Source organism: Sparus aurata, chromosome 7 (genome assembly GCF_900880675.1).
Source record: "Sparus aurata chromosome 7, fSpaAur1.1, whole genome shotgun sequence".
Taxonomy (NCBI): Eukaryota; Metazoa; Chordata; class Actinopteri; order Spariformes; family Sparidae; genus Sparus; species Sparus aurata.
Genome location: NC_044193.1, coordinates 12,583,276 through 12,606,601, shown reverse-complemented (window position 1 = coordinate 12,606,601; position 23,326 = coordinate 12,583,276). Strand labels below are relative to the sequence as shown.

General features: G+C 40.1%; 1 protein-coding gene across 3 annotated transcripts; it reads left to right on the top strand.

The window, feature by feature from the left end:
- The first annotated feature begins 677 nt into the window (after positions 1-677).
- On the top strand, positions 678-23,275 carry cacnb3a (calcium channel, voltage-dependent, beta 3a). 3 transcript variants are annotated; one of them, XM_030422625.1, is made up of 15 exons: positions 678-1,089; positions 1,885-1,977; positions 12,179-12,298; positions 13,928-14,050; positions 14,149-14,264; positions 14,344-14,423; positions 14,533-14,552; positions 15,003-15,080; positions 16,138-16,196; positions 16,302-16,402; positions 16,500-16,651; positions 16,739-16,834; positions 17,546-17,716; positions 17,940-17,985; positions 20,369-20,506. In XM_030422625.1, exons 1-14 carry the CDS (start codon positions 1,009-1,011, stop codon positions 17,967-17,969), a joined length of 1,320 nt encoding a protein of 439 aa, XP_030278485.1. In that variant the 5' UTR covers positions 678-1,008; the 3' UTR covers positions 17,970-17,985; positions 20,369-20,506. The 3 variants fall into 3 exon arrangements, with proteins under 3 accessions (XP_030278485.1, XP_030278481.1, XP_030278484.1); XM_030422621.1 differs by lacking the exon at positions 17,940-17,985 and having other exon boundaries at positions 20,369-23,275; XM_030422624.1 differs by lacking the exons at positions 678-1,089; positions 1,885-1,977; positions 17,940-17,985 and adding an exon at positions 9,874-9,981 and having other exon boundaries at positions 20,369-23,275.
- Positions 23,276-23,326: the final 51 nt, after the last annotated feature.

Genomic DNA, 23,326 nt, shown 5'->3' with positions numbered 1-23,326 from the left:
GGCTTCTTCAGTTATAACTAACCACAGGGGAGTTGAAGTCATTTACTCAAGTAAAGTAAATGAAAATTGCCCTTGAGGACAGTACTTAATTAAACTGTACATTCTGACACATAGAGTTTCATAGTACTGCAAATAAATATTGGTCCCAAAAAAGAATTTCATTCTCCTTGATTTCTAATAATCGTATCGGTACCAGCCCTGAACAAGCCATGTAGGTTGACCAATATATCTGTGACTGGCCAATATCACCTCATAGTATCGGCCAGTTGATATATCAGTCCGGCTGTAACACCTGCTGATGCTAACATTTTGCCTACATTAATGTGTGTTAGAAGTCAGTTATTAATCCTTTAAAGAAAAGTGTTATGAATTATAATAATAAGTATGACTGAATATGTGTGTGTGTCTGTTTTCTGCTGAAACACTTGGAAGAATGCAGAAATAAATGTTTCCCCCAGATTTTCCCTTTTACTATGAATTCATAAATCCACTCCTTGGATATTCCATATTTATTGAACTGTGGTCAACCGTTTTTGAATCCCCAATAAAACAAACATCACGCACAAACAGTGTTTTTTATTTAAAAGTAGTCTTCTAAAAATGAAGATTGAAATCGTGTTGCTTTATCCCGGTGTAAATTGATTTCGGTGCCGGTTAAGCTAACCTTGACACCCCCGGCAGAGACTCGCACTTAGTACGGACCTGAGCGGTTGCTCGAGCGATGACGCTTCAGTCCTAACGGTTTATTTTAGCTCCGGTATTTTTCCGGCTCGCTTTAAGCTACATTTCCCCCCCGACGTAACACATATTTTGTTTGTTTTTTTTCACCCGGGAGTCCAAGCGAGCCTTGAGCTTTGGATATCAGTCGCTTTTTTCCTCTCCTCCATCTTTTTCGCTCCTTCATGCCGCTTCCCCGCTGCTTCTACTGCATATAGATGTATTTTGTGTCCCTTGTTTCCTCCAGTAACCCATGTCTGTGTGCATCCCGCCTCCCTGCGCTCTCAATAGATGGTGCAAGTCAAAATGTCCAAATCACCCGTAGACCCACTGTCTGCTGTGGAAACAGGCTCTCAATCGCACTATTTTCAGGTAAATTCACACACTTCACTTCTTTATTCACACGTCTTAAGTATCATCCTCGCCGAGTGAAGTGAGAAACGGTTAGCTTAATGTTTCGCTACTTGTTGTTGTAAATCGAGGCGTCGCGTTTTGGCAGCGAGATACTTTTTTTTTTTTTTTTTTTTCACCTCCGCCTTCACTGAAACTGCAGATAGATGCTTCATCGGTGAAAAAGCCAGAGGGTGCGATCATAAAGTGGGCTCACATATGCTTATTATTCATCTCCCACACACACATATATACACACCAACAGGATCAAATCTCCATCTGAGATCCGGGCTTGAATGGATTCTGAATTAATGTTTTAATATTTCATGTCAATCGCTCTTCCTGCCTTGATATTCGATTCACTAATGCAAGGGAGAACCAGTAACATGGCTGGTGCTGTATGCTGAAATGTATTGGTGTAAAGGCAGTCACACACAGACAATGACTCTGACTCACCTGTAGCCTGAATCTACAGGGCCTGTCAGCACACACTGCAATATCCATGCTTTTCTTATTGATGGACCGTGTTACAAGAGGCCTGAGGAGAGCTGTCTCCTGCATTACACAGACCAGAATGTGCAGATAGATCAAGTCAGTCCTGTAATTTTCTGTGAAGCTACTGCTCCTTGTAGTCGCTGGTCTGGTGCAGAGCAGCACTTTTACACCACTTTTCCCTTACATCTAGGGTTACATTTCAGCAAATTTGTAAGGAAAAATACTTAAAAACCCACATAGTGTGAGCTGTTTCATCTTATCTCTGTGTCTCTGTCATCACAGCTGCCCAGGAAGTTGCCTAAACGCAAGAGCCGCTTCAAACGCTCTGATGGAAGCACGTCTTCTGACACAACATCCAGCTTCATCAAACGGCAGGTAAAAAGCCCCCGGGAGCCATTTGTTGGCTGCTCTTTCCTTATGCATGCATGCTTTGTTGGCTACATCGTGCCCTGCCACATCACGGTCAGGCAGATTATCACACAGAGGGAACAACTGTAACTTGCGATGGAAAGTGTAGGACATGTTGTGCTCTGGATCGAGCTATAAGGGTTTAAAGTTGCTTTCTCCAACAGAACAGGTGTCTCCATTGTTGTGTTGGCATTGGTGCAGCAGCCAAATTACTGTTCAGGTTTGAGATATTTTGGGGAAATGGAGGTTCCCTCTTTTGGACTCTAAATAGCGACAAAAACACATTTGTAGCTCTGTATCTATTATCCTTGTATCCAATACATGGATGTTTCTGCTCTTCATCTCCATCCGCAGAGATTTCTCCTCAGTTTCAGTTGTTGTTTTGCCCACTAGAGAGCAGCAGACTGCTTGAAAGTGGGAGTGTGTTACATCAAAATCCCAGCACAGCCCAGTTTTTTTAATTAATGTTTTCAGGTCAAGCACGTGCCGAAGACTCAGATGGCGATTCGATGTTATTTAAGAAGATCTGTAACTGAAACAGAGAAAAGGATTTCTGAGCATCAGATTCCCCTCACGCTGTCACTGCGTGGCCGTGTGTTAACCATAACCTCTCATCTAGACCAGTTGATTTGATGGTGTAAAATCAAACCAGTCTTGATTAACCTCTGTGTGCTGCTTTTATGAAGACAGATTTGATTTGATTTGATTTGGGTGTAGAGCAAAGGTGGCTGTAGTTTCACAGTGAGTCCAGGAGAGGGGAGAACTTGATCCCTGTTCAGTTAGGTTGTGAAGAGTCAAGAGGTTTAACCGGGCCACAGACAGACTGTGCATGCAAGAGCTCATCCCAAATCGCTAGATCCCCAAGGTTCATGAGCCTCGATACATCAAAGAGGGGAAGTCAGGAGTGGGGAAGGATTCAAATATCCCTTCCCAAAGAGCCTGATGTACTAATGACAGAAACTACAAGACTCTCTCTCTCATTATTCCTGCAGGCTTTTGCACAGGCGTCTGGAGAATATATCTGAAATATCCAGTTAGTCCTGATTAATTCATCCAGAGTGGGTACAATTAGACAGTTCATTTAAACATCAAAACATACACACACATCATATAATTACACTGACTGCATTGAGTAGTTGAGTAATCAATTAGTAGGAGTACTTACTCCTCAGCTTTTTTCATCATTAATTTATTATTTTGAGTAATAATACAAGTAAAAATAACAAACAGTCTTTGGTGTATATGATGATAAACTAATCTGTCTTGGGTTTTGAAGTAGAATCCAACAAGCAATTTAACCATGTCAGGCTGGGCTTAAGGAAAACTGAATTTTCTTCTGTTTTATGAATATTTGTAGACTGAACAATTAATCAATAAATGGACTATTCTGGATAAATTAGTATTCTGCAGATTAATAGATGCCGTTAGTTGAAGTCCTGAGGTGTCTAAAACATCTTTTGCCTGGACCTCACCAACCAAATCCTTCACTGAAAATCTAAAAACATAGTCGATTGAAAGAACTTGAAATCCCTCTTCAGTAGAATAAGTGGTGCTTAGACTTTGTCCACTGATAAGTTGATTGTCCAAAAATCCAATCTAATTTCTGACAGTCACATAATCATTTAAACTTAGCTTGTAATTTTCTAAAGCAAGAAATATAACAACTGTGTTTTTATAAACGAAAAGGTAAATTCATAAGCAAAATCATTTTCAACTCAGTTCTTCGTTTTTCTACTTCAGCACTTTTGTCAAACCGAGCTGCGCTGATTTGCTATACAATCACCATTTTTACTTAGTAGCTTGTCATTTTTAGTGTAGACTCACATTGGCAAACTTTTGTTTGTAAAACAGCATAAAATAGTGAAAAAGCCTTGTCACAAGAACCATAACTAGTTGCAGATGATTTTGCTTTCATTCAGCTACTTAATTACACATCTAATGGTAGATTATTTATACAGAATTCTATATACGTTTTAAGTAGTTAATCCAGACATGCTGTATATCAAATAAACATACATTACAACGATCAAATTAGAGCTGAAACATTTAATTGATTAGTTGTTTAACAGAAAAATACTCTGAAACTAATTTGATAAACTTATTAATGGTCATTAAATAAAATTAAAAAAAATTATTGGCTGATAGGGCTGCGTGATATGGCTCTAAAATAATATCTTTAGGCTATAGCTATTGCAATGCATGATATATGTCTTGACATTTTGAAATCTTCTTAAAATCACTTCATAAATACCAGGACTCAGTATTATGACAATATTGTAGATATAGTAAGTAATCACAAGTAATGTGGATATAATGTAGGGCTGCATGTTACTGGAAAAAACTGGCCTTGTGATAGTTTGCTTTTCTGCAAAATAAATTGCGATATGTAAAATGAATGGAAAACTCTATTTTGAAGAAAATAATTATGAAAGAATAACTGGTGTGATTTTGTAGGGGAGTTTATTTTATCAAACAACTAAAGTTGGCCATGCTTTGTAAAAAAACACCCTGACTGTTTAGCTGCTGCATGTCAAATAGCTGCAGTTTAAACAAACCACAAAGACTAAAGTCGAAAGCGTCACAGGACATACCACTCCATACCGCCAGGTAGCGGTAGTCTGTATTTGTCATATAAAAGAGGAAACCAGAATACTATGGATTTACAAATTGCTGTTACGTTAAAACAATGTTTCTTTACACCACTCTCGCTTATATGATAGTTACTTAGAGAATATGTTAATTTGCAGTTAATGGTGAAATCATAGCTACGACAGCGGCCCCTTTTTTTGTTTGTTTCTCTTCGAATGCACTGATTCGCTGATCTGAAGAGCCAATCACTGTGATTTCGCTCACTAACGGGCTCTGCCGCCAATTCTAAGTGCTCAATTGGCCACGAAAACCGCCAACAAGGGCTGACTAGTGCCAGCCGCGCGGGACACACTGCGAGACCACAGACGCTTACCGACAGCCCGGGCGGCCTGGTGTATCAGCTTTGAGCAGCTGGAACCAGCACATATTAGGCATTCTTGGCTGTTGCCAGTGAATTTGCTTTTGTAGTTTTAATCATAGCTGAAATGAAGATATTGGAATGTTATAGTAAAAATAAGTTTCACATTAAAATCCACTCATAACCTTTCAAGGATAAGAGGCATTATACTCCTTTCTTTCCATAATGAGTCATTTGCTGGACACCTGCAAACATGAGATTTAAAATACCTCTGTTTCATGCAGAGCGCCATTGGCATGAGGGAATGTGAAGCAGGGCAACTGCGAGACGTTGGTGAGAAGGAGGGAAAAAAAACGGCTGAGCAGACATCTTCTTCAGGAGGGGGACATTAGTTATCCTGATCGGGGGGCTTAATGACAATCTCCAGATTCCCTGAGAATATTGCACGGCTTAAAATATTCATGATGCTCATTTTGAAGGCCTCAGGCGATGTGATATGTGGGTTCATTGTTCACACGAGCACCTTTAGTTTCTTTTCAATCATTACCTTCAACCTGCACGCACAACAACCGTAGTTGATATGAAGTGTTTAATGCAGAAGGAGGGAAATTCACACACGGAGCAGATAGTTTCTTGTCTGTGATAGGGGTGGGGTGTCTATGGAGGAGCAGTGGAGTATGACTCATTTCTGCAGCAGGATACAATAAGCAGTATGCTGCCATAAGTGTAGATGTATGTGTTGTATGTAGGACATGAGAGGCAGGAGGAGAAATCTGGAGCTGTGTTGTTGTTTTACCAGCAGTTTCTCCTCAGTTTCCTCTCTCTACCTGTGCATGTTGAACTTACATTACTGCGAATGGGATGTAAATTTAAAGAGGTGATTTGATCAAGTGACGCAAAAGCTGTGTTGGTTGTTGTGTGTGTGTGTGTGTGTGTGTGTGTGTGTGTGTGTGTGTGTGTGTGTGTGTGCGCGTGGTGTGTGTGTGTATGTGTGGGGTTGGGGGGGGGGGGGGGGGGGGGGGGGGGGGGAATTTGTGGATGAGGTGGGGTAAGAATAGAAAAGAAGGTGTTGCCGGTGTCGGCTCCAGTGCAGGTCGTCCCTGGTTAGGGGATGGGATACCGTACAGTCAGTCTGCGTTTTACAGCATGTAGTGTGTAGAGAGGGAGGGACCGTCAGCAGCAGCATCACAACATTAACTGAGTAAGTACAACACAGTCAGCTTCTTCTTCCCCCTGTCTGAAACTTCTCCTTCCATCATGTTGTCGTCGCTCCTCTCTCTGTGCTCTTTTGTCTTCCTCCCTCACATTGCCTCCCCTCTTTCGACAGACGCTTTTGTTTCTCTCATCCCTTCACCTGCTTTACTTTTTGATTACCGACCGTCATCCCATGTTTCGCTCTTCGCGGTTCCTCGCCGATCCTCGTGATTGATCAATTTAACACACAGTACGCCTGATCTTGACTTTGAGATTGATGTAACCATGGAGTGATTTATTGCTTTGTGTATCAGAGAGAGCTCCGTGCATGTGTAACTTGCTGACATTGAATTACGACTGCACAGTTAATCGAACACTTTTTGAAATTGGATATTTGGCTGCTGGATTTCCAAATCGCTGGAGCTTGCAGTTTTTTAGGGTTTTTTTGCTCTGAGGGAAAGGTGTTTCAGCCTCCTGAATAATATATTCTGCTGTTGTGCAGACTCTTCTTCCTGCAAATAAAGGCAAATAAATCAGATTTTAGCCTTAGCATGCACTCTTTGCATTTTTAGATTACATTATTTCAAAAGGAGTGTAGTTTTTTAAGTGTTTTTAATCCATTTATTAAAAACCATGGATACCTGACATCACTACCAGCTTTTAGATTCTTGAGTTTTCTTCTGCTCTCCAGGTACCAAGTATCGTTTTTGGCCATGCTTGTGTTGTGGCTCTAGGAAGGCTACTGTATGTCAAGCTGTTTTTCACCTCTTTGGCCCAGACTGAAATATCTCAACAACTATTTTATGCATTGCCATGAAGTTTAGTGCTGTAATTCATGATCCCCAGAGGGTGAATTGTAATAATTTTGATTTTTGTTCATTCAGTATAGGGGTGGGCTGTAGCCAATAGCGGTTTCATCAACATCACCAGTGTGACAGTCTGGTACGACATGGATTTCGAATTGCAGTCATAAATGTTTTAGCGTATTAAAAATAGTGTGCTTTACTGTAGATTTGTTAGCTTGCAGCTATAGGGCTAAACATAAAGTCATAGGACTAAAATGACATCCAGCAACTACTGTTTTCCTCGCTAACGCCGACTTCACCAACACAAACCCAACCCAACTTTCGTCTGCAAGAATTGTCTTCATCTACTCCCACCGTCTGAGGAAGTGTAGACCCAGGGGATTAACTTTATTTTCCATGAAGATGTCCCCACAACAGCGATTACCATTTTACTTCGAACTGCTTTCTTGATAAGGGACAGCAACAACTTGTTAACAAGTTCAAACTTGTAAACTAAGTTTTGCCATTTTTTGTCTATTGTAGCACGCTGGAGCAATGCAAATGTATTTAGTATTAAGAGACAGTCAAGAGATACTGGTTGAACATTAAGCCATGTTTGAAGGTGATTAAATAACCACAGTAGCTGGTTAGATGTTGAATTACACAGAAGCTTTTCTGCTCTGTGATCCATCATGATGTGTTTGTTGGTAAATGTAACTTATAGACAAGTTGTAGACCAATGTACTTAAACATTTGTTGGGTTTTCTCCAAATAAATGCTGTGAGATGACCAATCCCTTTTATTTTTGAAACTGATAATACCGTCACGGCAAAAAAAGTCTAAAAATTTCTTTCTGTAAATTAAGGTGACATCCCCTACCCCTAATTGAATACGATCATTAGCATGCTAACTAACTTAACTAAAATAATGATTATGATTAACATTATGGATGAAAAACATCAGCATGTTATCATTGGCATCATCCAACATGTCAAAGGTAGATAAAATGTCTTTAAGTAGGTAAGTCGCACAGTAAATAATACACACACATACAACTCCTTTCTCATTTATTCAAACATGAACACTGGCTGAACAAACACAACTGTAACTGGGCTTGTTGGTCTTAAAACTGCAAAATTCATGTCAGTGACTCTTAAAATGTCAAGTTTCTCACAGCTATGCTGCAAAAAATGCCTCTGAAGCTGTCTCTATGTTGATGCTTGTTAGTGTGCTAGTGGCTTATCTAGAAATTGTAACGGTCATGGCCTTTGACTACAATGTTTGCTCCACTTTTTTTCACTGAGAGTGATTATAATGGAAAGGCAAAGGCAGTTTTTCATTTTTTTCTAATTACCCCATTATCAAGAAAGATTTTTAAATCTGACTGAATGACATTATGTCAACCCTGATCTCTACTGGGGGGATGGTAAATATCAGCACCTTATTGATTCATTAAGTCCATTATTTTCTTAACTTTTTACTATAGATTTAACTTGAGTTTAGGGTATAATCGTAGGGGTTCACAAACATTATTGATATAAACGAGAGACATTCAATTTATAATGAAACAGTTTCAAATTAATACTGATGCCTCTGTATGACCTACATAAGCAAACAAGACCATCAGCGAGAAGTGTGACTGTCACCGGGTGGGATCCCAACTTACCTGAGCGGGATAACTCCTGAAATAAAGATGCATTTAATGGCGGAGTGCCATGAATGTTCGGTGTGGTAGCTCTAACTTTATGTGGCTATACTCAATTTGTGTATATTAACAATGGATCAGTTTAATATGTGTGCCATGAAAGGTGTCGCTCAAACTGTAGTAATGAACTCACCAAGAATTATCACTATTCTGTAGGTTTTTACGGAGCCTTTGAGCTTCTTTTAGCTCGTTGTTTTGGTTTACCAGCCCTAACTTTACTGTTTTGGTTCGTTCTAAGCTTGTATTTGACCACAACATGCAGTTTTTTTTTCTGATAGAACCGGATAAACTTGCTGTGCACTTACTGCTCAGCACCAGACAGCAGACAAAGTTAGCAACTTGTTAACATTTAGTAGCTGACGAACCCAACCGTGTTCTCCATGCTGACTCCATCTCCATCCAAAATGGGCCAAAAATCAATTATCAGAGGTTTAATAACATCAGAAAATGTACAGGTTAACTTGTCTAGTGTCCTTGTGTTGAAAAGGCTTGTCAATCAATTTTAAATTGGTGCCTTCCAATCTTGCCTTTTGATTTTCATTTTCAATCAAGGAGTGTTGCTTTAAAGTTGACGTATACATCACTTTTCCACAGTTGACCAGTTAATTCACCCAAAAATATACAACAGAGCCGATGGTGATGGCATGTCTACACGTCCTGCTAAAAAACAACAAGAACACATTTGGATGTAAAATCAAAATAGATGCAGAAATTCCCTGCCGCTCTGTCCCTAGACTGTAGGATGACTTGTTCTCTTTTGTGAAACCGACTAGCTGGATGACACACTTCCTCGTTGGCCCGTCCCTATGGAGTTGAGGCCATCAGTGTTGCAGTGTGTGAAGAATAATCACAGAAGCTGAATAGGAAGGAACAGAGTTAAATTGAGCCCCCAGACGGGGACATTAGCAGTAAAAAAAAAATAGAAAACAAGACATTCTCAGACTAGATGATAAGGATGTACTCAGATTGTTGCACTCTGCATTGCAGCTTGGCTTTACAGCCAAAATACAAAGAGTAGATTTTTTTTAGTTTAATGGTGGTAACTTTGTTTTTAAAAAACAAGTATCCAGGACAAAGATTGTGCAACAGCAGTCCGCAGCCTCTTGTCCAAACATTAATAATTAATAGCAATCACAGCCGAGGCAGCTCTCTGTGTTCTAACATCATTAAACAGCTCTCTGACATAACGCCTTTCCCCTGCGCCCACCACCATATTTATTTCACTTTTATGTCTGTGTGTGTTTGCGTGCATTCCCAGTGAAGACAGGGAAGCGGTTACAGTGAGAAAATTCAGATTCATGTCTTTATCAGGCTCTAGCGCCGTCCTCCTAATCAGCCAGGTATGCAACTCTATCCGTCCGTCTCTATCCGTGTGTGTCTCTGTCTCTCATGGTCACGGTCCTTTTCCTTCCTCCCCCCCTCCTGCTGTGTTTCCCCTATTTTCCTCTATCTACGATGAGGATAGATATCTAGGTCTCTCTCCACTCCTTCATGGCATTTTATTATGTTCTAATCTCATCTTCTCTCTGAGATAGCCTTGCTTTATCTTGTCGTATAAATCGTTTATACCTCTCTCGTCTCTCCAACCATCCTTCAGTCACTCTACGTCCTCGTAAACATCCTTCTCTTTTCAGTGTATCTTGTCAAAGATATTCACCCCCTCCTTCTCTGTCTCTCTTTCTATCTATCCCGTTCTTCCTCACCCTCCTTTTTCTCTCTCTCTCTCGGCGCTGCTCTGGCGCTGGTGCAGTGTTGCCTTGCAGAGCTTGTGAGTGCTAGAAATCAGATCTAGTTATCTAACATAGACACACACACACACACACAAAATAAAGGAGGAGAGGTGTCCGCTCGCCGTTTCTCTGGGACTTGAAGTGGTATTGTGGATACAAATTTATTTTGGACTAAATATATGCATTCTGAAGTGCAGGGAAAGCAAAGGTGGTGGTGGTTTTTCATATCTGGGCACTTTATTTTTGTATTTTTAGCTTGTCTTTCCTTTTGTTGCGCTGTTGCTAATTGGTCCTCCAGAGGATTCGTTTGTATATGTTGGTAAGATGGATGACCAGGACTTAGTCACTGCACTCTGGAGGAGAGGAAAACCAAAGTGAAAACTGTACTATGTGCCGTTTTTTCTTTTTGGTTTCTTTACATCTTGCTTTATCTTCTTTGTATACATGAATGCAATTATGAATACTGGAGATACCTGTGATGGGTTTTATTTACAGGTTATTTTATTTACATTTTATTGTCCGTCTCCTTCGTCACTTCTTTTATTCTTTTTATTTTTTTGTTTGTCTCCTGTCTCACCTCTCGCTTGCCTGACTTGGATTTGTTTTTGCTGCAGCGGTTTTCTTTACTGACAGATTCAGGACTGAGTTGCCAAAGATGCCAAATATAGGAGAGCGACACACACATACACTCACACACACACGCACACACACACACACACACACACACACACACACACACATACAGGACTCAAAATGCATCTAGAACTCTTCATTTTCTTCTCATTTTCATGTTTTTCTCTTTGGAAAAAAAAATGATGGTTACTAGCTGAATTGGAAACAAGATTATTTTAGCACACACATATATCTGTATTATAGTTGCAACTGACAATTTTATTCATTATCAATTAACTGATTATTTTCCCAATTAGTCGAGTCCAGAGTTCTCAGTGTCATTATTAATGTCTTGTTTTTTTTCTTTCAGCAGTCAAAGTACGAAATATTTTCAGGTTAAGACAACCAAAAAAAGAAAAACTTAACGTTTCACAAACTAGAAGTTAAATTTGGCCATTTTTGCTTCATAAAACATATGAATGATTCTTAGAATAGTTGCTGATTAATCTTCTACTGATCATGTAAACAACTGAATGTTTTAGTCTGACAACATATGGACATTTAAGAAAATAACCACAAGAAGTACAGCCTAACAGGTTTTGCATAAAAGCCAACAGCACCTATTACTATCACCATTTCCATTGTGTAAAATGTCTCTCTGTGTGCTTTATCTGTTGCTTTCAGCATACTGTCCCTGTCCTTAAACCGTGTACAATGAAAAATGATAGCCACCATATATTTTGCTAATGAGGAGATGTCCTTGGAGAATAAACAGGGAAATAAAGGATGTATATGTGCTGCACTGTGGGGGATGATGGAATGGAGCGGGGCCAAGCAGGAGAGAAGAGGAAGCAGTTGCCTCCTTTGTGCTATATTTGGTCTACCAGAAGATGGCTGGTGTGGGAGAGCAAAGCTTTGTGTTGCAGATACACACAGGCTCACACATGAATGTGTTCATGAATACAGACACGCATTTGCATGCACACCTGCACACAAAGACTGTGGAACAGAAAAACAGATGAAAGCAGAAGTATAAACAGAACCAGTAGATCTAACTATGTAACCTCATAGTAATGCACCTCGGTAATCTCTGCATAATTAGATGATCTGAATGTAAGTTATGAAATATTTGATTCAAATTCTGCAAATATTGATAATAGTCTTATTCCATGTCCATCTCTCTGTCTCCTTACAGGGGTCGGCTGATTCGTACACCAGTAGACCGTCGGATTCAGACCTGTCAGCAGAGGAGGACCGCGAGGCGTATCGGCGTGAAGCCGAGCGCCAGGCACAACTGCAGCTCGACAGAGCTAAGGTACATCATACAGTGTTTTACACTGCCACATACAGTACTGTAAGTCAAAATATGTATAAGTGAAGTCTTCAGATCTTCCAGAAGCCTCACTGTTCAGTGTAAGATGTGCAGGACTCAGCAGCATGTACCAAACTTTGTGGTGAGATCTGAATCCTCCAACTGCCATGCACAAATTTCATCACACAAGTAAAACACATTTTGTTTCATCATTGATACACATCGTTCACATAAAACATCTAACCAGCTTCTCTAACCCGACTACTTAACAGTTAAATCTACTGTTGATCTACAGCCAAAATGCTGTTTTGATGGCAAACCTCAAGTAAAGTCAATTTCAAATTTTGGCTATAAAGTTCTGAGTCTAGACCAACCAGTCCCATGTCGAGGACGAGTCCTAAGCTCTGTATTTGGTCCTGTGAACAAAGACATCTTGTGACTACATTGGCAGTTACTGATTTCACAATTTCAATGTTAACACTAACTCAGAGTTAACATGAGCTTAAGCTATAGCTTGCCTCTTTAACACTAACCTCAAATGTCAAACAAAGTTGAACATTTCAGTTTTGAGCCTCATGTTTGGTATTATTGTGCCTGTTCCTTGTTGACCACAGACTTGTCTTTATATCCCACGTGCCAAACGCACCTTTTCCTCGCCTGTCTGCTTCCTAACTTGTCGTTGTCAAACCAGATCAAAGTGTATGTGTTGTCAGAAAAGTAAGGATTTGATTTGCTCATGAAAACTATCATCCGATTCTTGTGAACACAATATCTCAAGAACACCTGAAGGGAATTTCAGGTACAAACATCCACTTGGACTCAAGAATGTACTGATTAGATTTGGTTGTCAGTGGTCAAGGTCTCAGTGACCTCACAAAACATGTTTTTGGCCATAACCCAAGAATTTGAATGCAGTTCGATGACATTTCACACAAAGGTCATCTTCACGTGACATCATAAAGTTCTGCAAAACTACTGTTCTGTTCATTATTCAACGTCATAACTGAGGAACAGGATGGGAGATTATGACCATGTTTTATTTTAGATCAGATACTGAATTGCTGACACTAATGGGTTTCCACCTTGAAACTGTGGTGATTGTATGGATCCTTTATTCTGTTGGTTTTGAGATGTATGTGAAGCATCCATGTTTTATAATTTGTAGCCTCTAAAAGAATCCGCTTATTGCCTAAGCATGTGAACACATACAAGGAATTGGACAGTTTTTTGTTTCTCTTGAACAATAGTCCAACACAAATTCTTTGGTTTTGCTGATATTAAGCGGCATCATGTTGCATCAAGCTCTCTATCAGTCCTCTGTACTCCTCTGTACTATATACTATATATAGTTTATAGTGTAGTGTATATAAGTGTAGTCTCTTAAGTGTGGATAGTACCAGAAATTGTTTACTGTAATCATACATATCTATGTTGCAATAACCTTTATTTAGCAGAGAACTACACTTTTTTATTGAAATCTCAGTAAATAATCTGTTAAAGTCGAGTCAAGTGGCCATACTCATGTGTCTAGTCCAAACCACTACTGCTTATCCATTTGTACGTTTACGATGTTGGTTTGAATACTGACAAGTGTTTTTTCTCTTGTTCTTGTTGTTTATATTGTGGCTGTAGTCCAAACCTGTAGCGTTTGCAGTAAAGACAAATGTGAGTTACTGTGGAGCTCTGGATGAGGACTGTCCCGTCCAAGGAGCTGCAGTCAATTTTGATGCCAAAGACTTCCTGCACATCAAAGAAGTGAGTGATTATCTGTTGATACTGATAATGAACCAATCTGTGACATTAAAACAACAGATGTACGTGACAAGGATCTGTTGTCATTCTGAACTCAACAGAAATATAACAATGACTGGTGGATCGGTCGGCTAGTAAAAGAAGGAGCAGACATCACCTTCATCCCCAGCCCTCTACGACTGGAGGCCATGAGACTCAAACAGGAGCAGAAACAAAGGTCAGTTATCACATCAAGCTCCTCTGAGGACACTTTTCTACAGAACAAGTTTGATAACTTGGTGTTGTTGTTGGTGCAGGAAAACAGGGGGTAACTCCTCTAGTTTAGGCGACATGGTGACGGGAGGTTGGAGGACCACACCACCATCTGCAGGTGAATGTAAGTACTACAAGTCTTTCCCTATTTATGCTGGAATAAAAACAACTTTGCTCTCTGGTATTTTATTTTTTCTTTCATTGATTGTTATTTTCTTTTTTTTTTTCACAAGCCAAACAGAAGCAAAAACAGGTAGGTTTTTGCACTTTATGATGTGCATGTGCTCATAATAAGTAGTGTGGGATATCTGCAGGCTCAAAAGTCTTTAAAAGCATTTAATTTGGTTCCTCTAAAAAGCCTAACTTTTTTATATTTAATTTACAAATGATTATCTGTTATTGATTGAAGTAGACAATTACATTAGTTTAATATTTTTTAAACAAGCTTTTCAAAGACATTCCGCTTTTATCAGTTTATTACTTTATCCATAAACTACAACTGAGACAGTTGTGACTGTGGATTGTGCATATAGGAGGCGGTTTGACAGGTTTTTGTAGCATTATTACATGTTACTATCATTATTATTACTACTACATGCCAAACAAGCTGAGAAGCACAGCCAACAAACCCAACGGCCATCGTTTCTTACCCACGCTCTCTGTTCTTCATCCCTCTCCCCTCGTCCTCCCCTATTTCTGGCAGGAACACGTCCCCCCTTACGATGTGGTGCCCTCTATGAGGCCGGTGGTCCTCGTGGGACCATCGTTGAAGGGCTATGAGGTCAGACTCTCCCCATTTCACCTCCAGCAGACAGAGAGTGACTACCTCACACTGCACTGCTTTTTCTCTGTTTTCACCCTTTCATGCACTGCTGTTTTTGTTGTTTGAGTCCAGTATCTAGTTTTCTCAATATACTTGCATTTTCGCAATATACATACATGAAACTATTAGCAGCATGGAATGGTTAACAGTATTTAACTAGAATCGCACTCCATCCTCCATCCAAGTTTCATGGAAATCTGTTACGTACTTTTGGTGTAATCCTGCTGACAAACCAACCAACAAACAAGCAAGACGAACACAGGAGAAAAAAAAAAAACAACCTTTGCAGAGATAAAGAATCTAACTGTTTATAAGTTTGTAGCCATGCTTACTATTGTAACATTTTGCTGATTCTTTGGTGGGACATTTTACTTCTGGCCCCTCTTTAGCACATTGCCCATTAACCTTTAAATGTAACCTGTAAAGTTCTAATGATGGCAGAGTGTTAGATGTTACTTGTACTTAAGATATGTTGTAGAGTAAATTGTACTTGTTGGAGTAGTTTGAATACCGTGCACTGTTTATATTTTCTAAGGTACATTTTTTAAAATACTGATGCAGCTAAATTAAATGACTAAATACACATATATTTACATGTACATTTGAGCATTTTTCTGATTGTAACCAAGTTGTTTTTTATGTATTTATCTGAATGTTGATAATTCAAAAATGCACTACGTTGGCTCTGATCCAGCATGTAATCTGAAGAGTATCTAGTAATTAAAGTTATTAAATTAATATGGTGAGTAAAAAGTATTATATTTGCCCTCAAAATGTAGTCAAATTGAATTATAAAGTGCCAGAAAATGGAAATACTCAAGTAATGGAATAATGTAAATGTACTTAGTTACATTTCATCACTGTGTATATTTAGGTATGTACAGTAATGCAGCCTACTTAAATTGATCTTTGACATGATGTGACGGTGTGTGGAAAGGAGCTGTTTTTTCTGTCTGGATGTTTTGGTGTCTTGACGCTGTACTGCCTGTTTCTCTCTTATTATTCTCCCGAACAGGTGACGGATATGATGCAGAAAGCTCTTTTTGACTTCCTGAAACACAGATTTGAGGGAAGGTCAGTAAAAAATGGAGCGATGACAGAATAATCTCTGTAGCTGTGGAAAGTTGGGACTCCAATGAATCTGATCAGCATATTTTTCCTCTTTACGAATGTTTGCAGAATCTCAATCACCCGTGTAACTGCCGACCTGTCTTTAGCCAAGAGATCCGTCCTCAACAAAAGACCCATAATGGAGAGATCCAACACTCGCTCCAGCCTAGGTAACCACGCTTATGTCAGCATGAAAACAGTCTTTTGGTAAAAAAAAAAAAGCAATGAGATTAAACTCACAAAATCCAATGTGTGTTGTCTGTGCAGCGGAGGTTCAGAGTGAGATTGAGAGGATATTTGAGCTCGCCAAAACCCTGCAGCTGGTGATTCTGGACGCGGACACCATCAACCATCCCGCCCAGCTAGCCAAAACCTCCCTCGCACCCATCATTGTCTACGTCAAAGTTTCCTCACCAAAGGTACAGTGAGTTACCTCAGTCACAAACGTTGGATTCAGGCTGCTTCATCTCCCTTGACCTTTAACTTTGGTTTTACCTTCCTGTCAGGTGCTCCAGAGGCTGGTCAAATCCAGGGGGAAGTCTCAGAGCAAGCACCTGAATGTGCAGATGATGGCTGCAGACAAACTCTCTCAGTGCCCCCCTGTGAGTGGAGGAAGCGGCTTGGTTTCTTTCTACTGCTGTAATGTTTGATTGATCCCTATCAACCTGTACAATATCAATATTGTGTATAAAGAAGTTTTATTTACAAGGTAAAGAAGAGGGAGAAATGTGTGCAGCACGGACCACAACAGCTGTAGTTTATTTTTTTGTCATGCTAGCAGCATGGCTCCAGGGAAGCAATGTCTGTCACTTGGTCTCGATAAGGATTGGGTGACTTTAAAGCCCAGAGGATGAAGCCTACTGATTCAGGGAGACTTTGACACAACACTGACGCTCTCCATCGAGTCAACACCCATCGGATCACTCTTGTTTTACTTCAGTTTCTATCACTCTACCTCTTCGCCTTCCATGCCTCCTCCATCAGCAACGTTCTTTTTCTTGTGCAGTGTCGAGTCTCCACAGTTATTCCAGTTGTTCCACCATTACCTGGCGATAGTGAACCTTCCTGTTTCAGTTGGGCAATGGCAGATGCGCTTTCTTTGTGCCAAAATGTAACTGTCAATTTTCGGGGAAAAATCCTGTCTGTTAGCGGATCAAATGTCGTAGGAGAAGTGTGGTTTATAGGGAACCAATCGTTAAGCGGATAGAGTCATTTTTCTAAAGCCAAAAAGTCAATTGCCAGTCTATTTAGTTTTTTTAGCTGCTGGATATAAACTTGTGTAAATTTTGATGTTTATTTTCTTTCTGTTGTAGGATATGTTTGATGTCATTTTGGATGAGAACCAGCTGGAAGACGCATGTGAGCATTTGGCTGAATACATGGAGGTCTACTGGCGTGCCACTCACCTCCCAGGCAACACCCCTCTGAACCCGTTACTGGAGCAGAGTCTGATGACCCCGCCTTCTGCCATCTCTAGCCTACAGGTGAGTTTGTCCTCATCGGTTTAAAAAAGCAGGAGAGCACTAGAGCAATACTGTTTTGATACTGTTTTAAGACTCTTAAGTAGGAATCGTGTTCTGAACACGTTGTATGTTGTCAATGTCTTTACCAGCTCTTCATCTCAGATTCTCACTCCTTTGTTTTTGTTTGATTGTCTCCAGTTGTCTTGTCTGTCCTCTCACTCATCCATGCTTAACATCTTTGCAGTTTTCTGAAACACAGGAATTAATTGAATGATCGCTTACAAAATGGGGTGAGTAGTAGGGTTTATATATTTGCACTCTCGACCCCAACGATCCCCTCTGACACTCCTTCCGACACTTGAACACGACAGAGCGGCTGAGACAGTGAATGAACAGCATTTTATTCATTCAGATCTCACCACAGAAAAAAAATGACGTGTTTTACTTCCACTGCATCCTGCCTTCTTTTCCTTTAGTTGATGGTCTCAGGTGAATCACTGCTCCACAAGCTTTCTGGGAGAAAGTTCACAAAGCAGCTTCTATATAAACACCTTAATTACGCATGTAATGTTTAAAAGTAATACAAACGGCTGTGTGAAATGTCAGAATCTGACCATTGTTCTCTATTTTTCAAACAGCGTTGATTGTTCCCCAAGCATGCTTTGTGAATGGTGCCCCGGCTCACAGTGGCAGATGATGCTATCTTGAATGCTAATGAAAGGCATCTGATCAATGGTTTAATAATGTATTCACCTGATCTAAGTGCATAATTTACACCACAATGAGCAGAGACCATAACATCAGTACAATAACATTTTATGTCCAAATGTAACCTCCTGACCATCCATTCAACTGTTTCACCGGCATTTCTTCTGTTTGCTCTCTGTAGTATCGATCTATATACACACAGACAAAACAGTGTGAACGCTTAAAGCAGTCATTTGTAAGAAATGGCCTGAATTTGTGTTTAAAACAGAGTGTGAAGAAAACAACAGCAGTGATGTTATGTCAAGGACGTTTCTACTGGGTTGCAGATGTCTACTGAAGTAGGCATCCTAACCAGCTAGCCCCGATGTACGGCATTTCACTGCAAGATGAGACAGTCCGATAGAATAGCCAATTGTGAGTTATAAACCCCGAAAATGTCAGAACAGAAAATATTTTTATACATATTTTTTCACTAAACAGAATTGTGAATTTTAGCTGTTTCTATCCATTACCAAACTCGGACTCCCTTGTTAACTAATCGTAAAATTCACTTCATTCAAAGTTGACATAAACAAAATGGCCATGGCCACTTGGAAGCTGGTTCACTGAGCCCAGTTGCACGCAGTGACTCCCCTGTCATCTGAGCCTGCAGTGCGGACTCTCGTCAGCTGATAGGACCACTTGCGTTCAGTTCAGTTCAGTTCAGTGCGTTACAGTGTGTAACATTTACTAGCTTGCAAACAGCAGCTAGTAGCTAGTAGAGTAGAGTAAGTCCAGTATATTAAGCAGCAGTAAGCGGTTTTGCTGCCCCCTATAGATTTGGAGCTTTTGAATTTTGGCCATTTCTTAGAAATGACACCTTTAATGAAAAAGGACTTTGAAGAGACTTTACCACACTGAAAACACTGCTGCATGTCCATTATTAACATCCTTATCGCCATACCCAGTATGTTGTATATATTGTACTGTTCTGTCTTATTTCTGATGCTTACTAGAAGGCAATGACCACTGCTCCAATGTTCTCTAAACATTGCCGGTAAAATCAAAGGAAGCTGTGATCCCTTTTGTGTTTCACTCCCAAGTGCTGATTGTCAGATCTGATTTATAGCTGACAAATGCTTCTAACTGTCATCGTAAGTGCCATTGTGTTGCATTGTTTGTAATTGTCTCAGCTATTTGGAAGTTGAGGATTATAATCAAATGTTTTGAGGCTGTCTTTAAAGAATACCGACAAGCCAATATCTCAGCTGAAAAAGTTTCTGGTTGCTATGATTCTTTCTCCAGGTTGTACTGGAAAAAAAGTGATTGCATTTATCCATATCCACTTTTATATGGTTATATAAATAATTCCCCTTTATTAGAAAAATACTCTTTACAATTTGCCATACTGAAATGGCATTTAAAAAAAAAAACACATAACAAATGCTAGAAAGATTATTGCATGCATATAAAACTAACCTGAGTAGGACAAACACAGTAAATACTTATATTTATAGATATTGCTGATTAAACCAAGTAAAGATTGAAAAAAAAGAAGACAAGTTGCCGTGTAACAAGACAACATACATGTAAATGTGACAGTAATACCTCAGTAATCATAGATGTGAAACATGGCTGCCAAAGGTCCTGTGTTAAGTACTAACATGCATGTGGTTCAGGTGGGATTGTGAATAGTGTAATTCTTCGGCGTTAATGTTCAAAACGATTCAGCCAAAAACACACAATGCACAAACACACATGTGAGCGTTGTTTTAAGGTGGATTTGAACCTTTAAAGTCCTTCTTCATGTCGTGTTTGCATTATTTTGTCTGCGCTGTGTGTGTTTGCTGTCTATGAAAAACTGTCTGTGCTGTTTGTAAATAGAATAGAATATATATGTAGTGTGAAGCTTCTTTGAAATATTGTTGAGCTTAGTTCTGACTCTTTCTTTCTTTTTTTTCCTCCATGGCTACTCAAATCCTCCAGAACAAGAACCAGCCGCAGCCTCGTGAGGCGGTGGGCTTGGAGGGTGACGAGGAGGAGGAGGCGGGCGAGGAGGCCCACTCCCCCTTGGAGCAGGACAGTCTCATGCCGTCTGACGAGGCCAGCGACTCCCTGTCTCGCGGCCAGAGGGGGAGCCCGTGCCACAGGGGGGTCGAGGAGGACGAAGAGGAGGAGGAGGAGGAAGAAGAAGAGGAGGAGGAAGAGGAGGAGGATGAGTACGCCTCCCCCTGCCATGCTCGCACTTACAGGGACATGTACCCCCCTCACCGTGGGCACACAGGCAGTGCCCACAGTGCCAACGGGCACGAGTCACAGGACAGGCTGCTCCAGCGTGAAGCTCAGCAAGGTCACAACCAGAGGAACAACCGCCAGCGCAGCCGCCCCTGGCCCCGAGACACCTACTGAGGACCGATCTGGCCTCCAGATCAGCACCGAGATCACCCCAAGCCCTCCGACCGTTCCCAAACAATTTAGAGATGAAAAAAGTTGCCCCGAAAAAAGCTTAAATCAGAAAAACAGATGTCCAGTTTATTAAGCAGACACCTCAGTGTGTCTAGATCAAAGAATTTCCAGTCGCACTCTTCCAGACTCCCAGTTTATCTAAAGCGAGGGGATGTAACGACCTCGCCACATTCAGATAAAAGTCAACAGGGCTACTCACCTCTGCAATGGAAAGGTTTCAGGCTACCAGCTGTACGCAAACTCAAACTTTAGCTGCTTTGCCTAAAGGTTTCTCTATTGTAGGATGTCTCATATACTGGCCTTAAAATTCCTAAGACTTTTAAACTCTTTACTATTGCATGTATGAGTATAATTATTTTAAGACTATTTGCACATTTACGTCAGAACAGGAAGTGAATGACCTTTACGGATAAACTAAAATGTAGGAATGTCTACTGTTGAATCCATTTATGGGAAATAGTAATGCATTTGATTACAATGTATATACTGAATGGGCACCCGGTTTTGTTTCATTGCTACTATATATGTTCAATTTTGTTAATATGAACTTGTTTGTTGTTTCAGAGAAATGTTGCCATCCATGTGTTGAGTCAGTTTGTACTCTGAAGGCGGCGTGCGGAAGGTGGGAGACACATGCAGTTAATCAGACTGAGTCTCACAATGTAAGTAAGCAGTACGGCGTCAGTGTCACCCACAGTACAGTACAGTACGTTCTGGGCATCGCTTGTCTTTGCTGTTGCACAATCACTCTCTTAACACCTCTAAAAATCTGAAAAACTCGCACAGAGAATGTAAACACAACAAAGAAAAGGGAATGTTATTTTTCAATGGATGAAATAATTGCCAACCTGCTTGTTTACATTGAATCATTCACATTTTGTCAAGCACACGCTGCGCAGCTGCAGCTCCTCTTCAAATCCAGGCTTCAGAGAATGTAAGCTTGCATGCCTTTTGCACCTCCAAAGCACCACCCGGTGTCTCCAACCCCCAACCGATCGCCCTGTAATTCGATTGTAGCACGTTATTGATTGTAGCATCCACAGTTTCTACACTTCTCCCGCCCCCCTTGTGCGTCCTTTTTGCCAAACATTGTTTTGTGTTCTGCAGTTTTAACAGTCGATTCGGTTTTTAACCAAGGCAGATCCTCAGGTGTAAAGTCCTACACACTCATCGCAGCTCAACTCCATCTAACGAATGTGTCGTGCTCCTGAAGGACTCGTAGCACCCATGACACGATGTCATTCCGTTCCTGCACCGTTTTCTAGCCAATGACGACGACGACGATGAGTTCGGACGTGATGCTGACGAGCAGCGACCTGCTTTCGTTCACGCACAGTGTCGATACCGTTAACAGCCGGCTTTAGGAATTTACTGGTTTACTGCTTCCATGTCTCACAGGTATCTCTCTCTCTATCTATCTATCTATCTCTCTATCTCTATCTATCTATCTCTCTCTCTATCTATCTCTATCTCTATCTAGTGTTCTGTATATTTTGAAGAGAAAAAAAATCAGCATGATTTGAAAAAAGAAAAAAAAGAAAAAAAACCTATGCAAGTGTTGCATGAAAATCTGATTCTTTTTACAGTTAAGTATTTTAGTAATGCATTGATTTTGATTCTCCTCGATGTCTTGTAGTGATAGTCTTGTCTTTGGGGCTACTCACTCCTCACACCACTAACAACACTATAACTTAAAAAAAAAAAAAAAAAGAAATCAGAATGCATCAGTTTATTTATCCACAATGTACTTTAATATTGCGGAATTTTCTTCCACAATATTGGCTGGACACTGGTTGATGCACTTTTAAAAAGTCACTCACTACAAATTGTCCCAGATCAGGCCTATGATTTTTTTTTTTTTTTTTTTATTTGTGATGAACAGGAACGAGTGAATTATTAAAGCCCTGCATGTCTTAGTTCACCAATTAGCTATTTTCATTATATTTTGGCAGAGTTTTTCAAAGCGGACCAATTTAGCAACTGATAAAAAGCAGTGGAGATTTTTTCAATTTATGAAGCACAATTTTTACAAGGGTTTTAATTTAGTTTCCTCTGTCTTATTCTGTATGCAATACTAAGCCTAACATTGAAAAACTTTAAAACGCCTTAGACCATCTGGACTTCCTCTTTTTGTGTGAGTAGAGAAAAAAAAAATTGCACTACTTTTTTTTGGGATGGTTGCTTTGTAATGCAATAACTGCACTAAATATAACCGTGTATCCACCAGACTACCACAGCGTGCTAGCGTGACCCAACACGCCTCTTCCCTCTATTTATCAAAAGAGACAGCAAATGTGTAAAAAGTGAGACATTTCCTGCCTGATGCTGTATAGAATGCTTTCTATTTGAAAATAGATTTACAATGCTAAGTAAAAAAAAAAAAAAATATGACAAACAAAATAAACATGACATTTTATGTACTTTTAATTGTTTGAGTCCTTTTTGTCTTTCACTGTAACGCACCTTGTCTACTTGGCA

What these genes read in the sequence shown, in the direction of transcription:
- cacnb3a (XM_030422621.1), top strand. Translation starts at nt 1,009, where the DNA reads ATGGTGCAAGTCAAAATGTCCAAATCACCCGTAGACCCACTGTCTGCT. An exon ending in CATCGTTGAAGGGCTATGAG is followed by an intron (nt 15,081 to 16,137) that starts GTCAGACTCTCC and finishes TCTCCCGAACAG; the next exon opens with GTGACGGATATGATGCAGAA. An exon ending in CTGCCATCTCTAGCCTACAG is followed by an intron (nt 17,717 to 20,368) that starts GTGAGTTTGTCC and finishes CAAATCCTCCAG; the next exon opens with AACAAGAACCAGCCGCAGCC.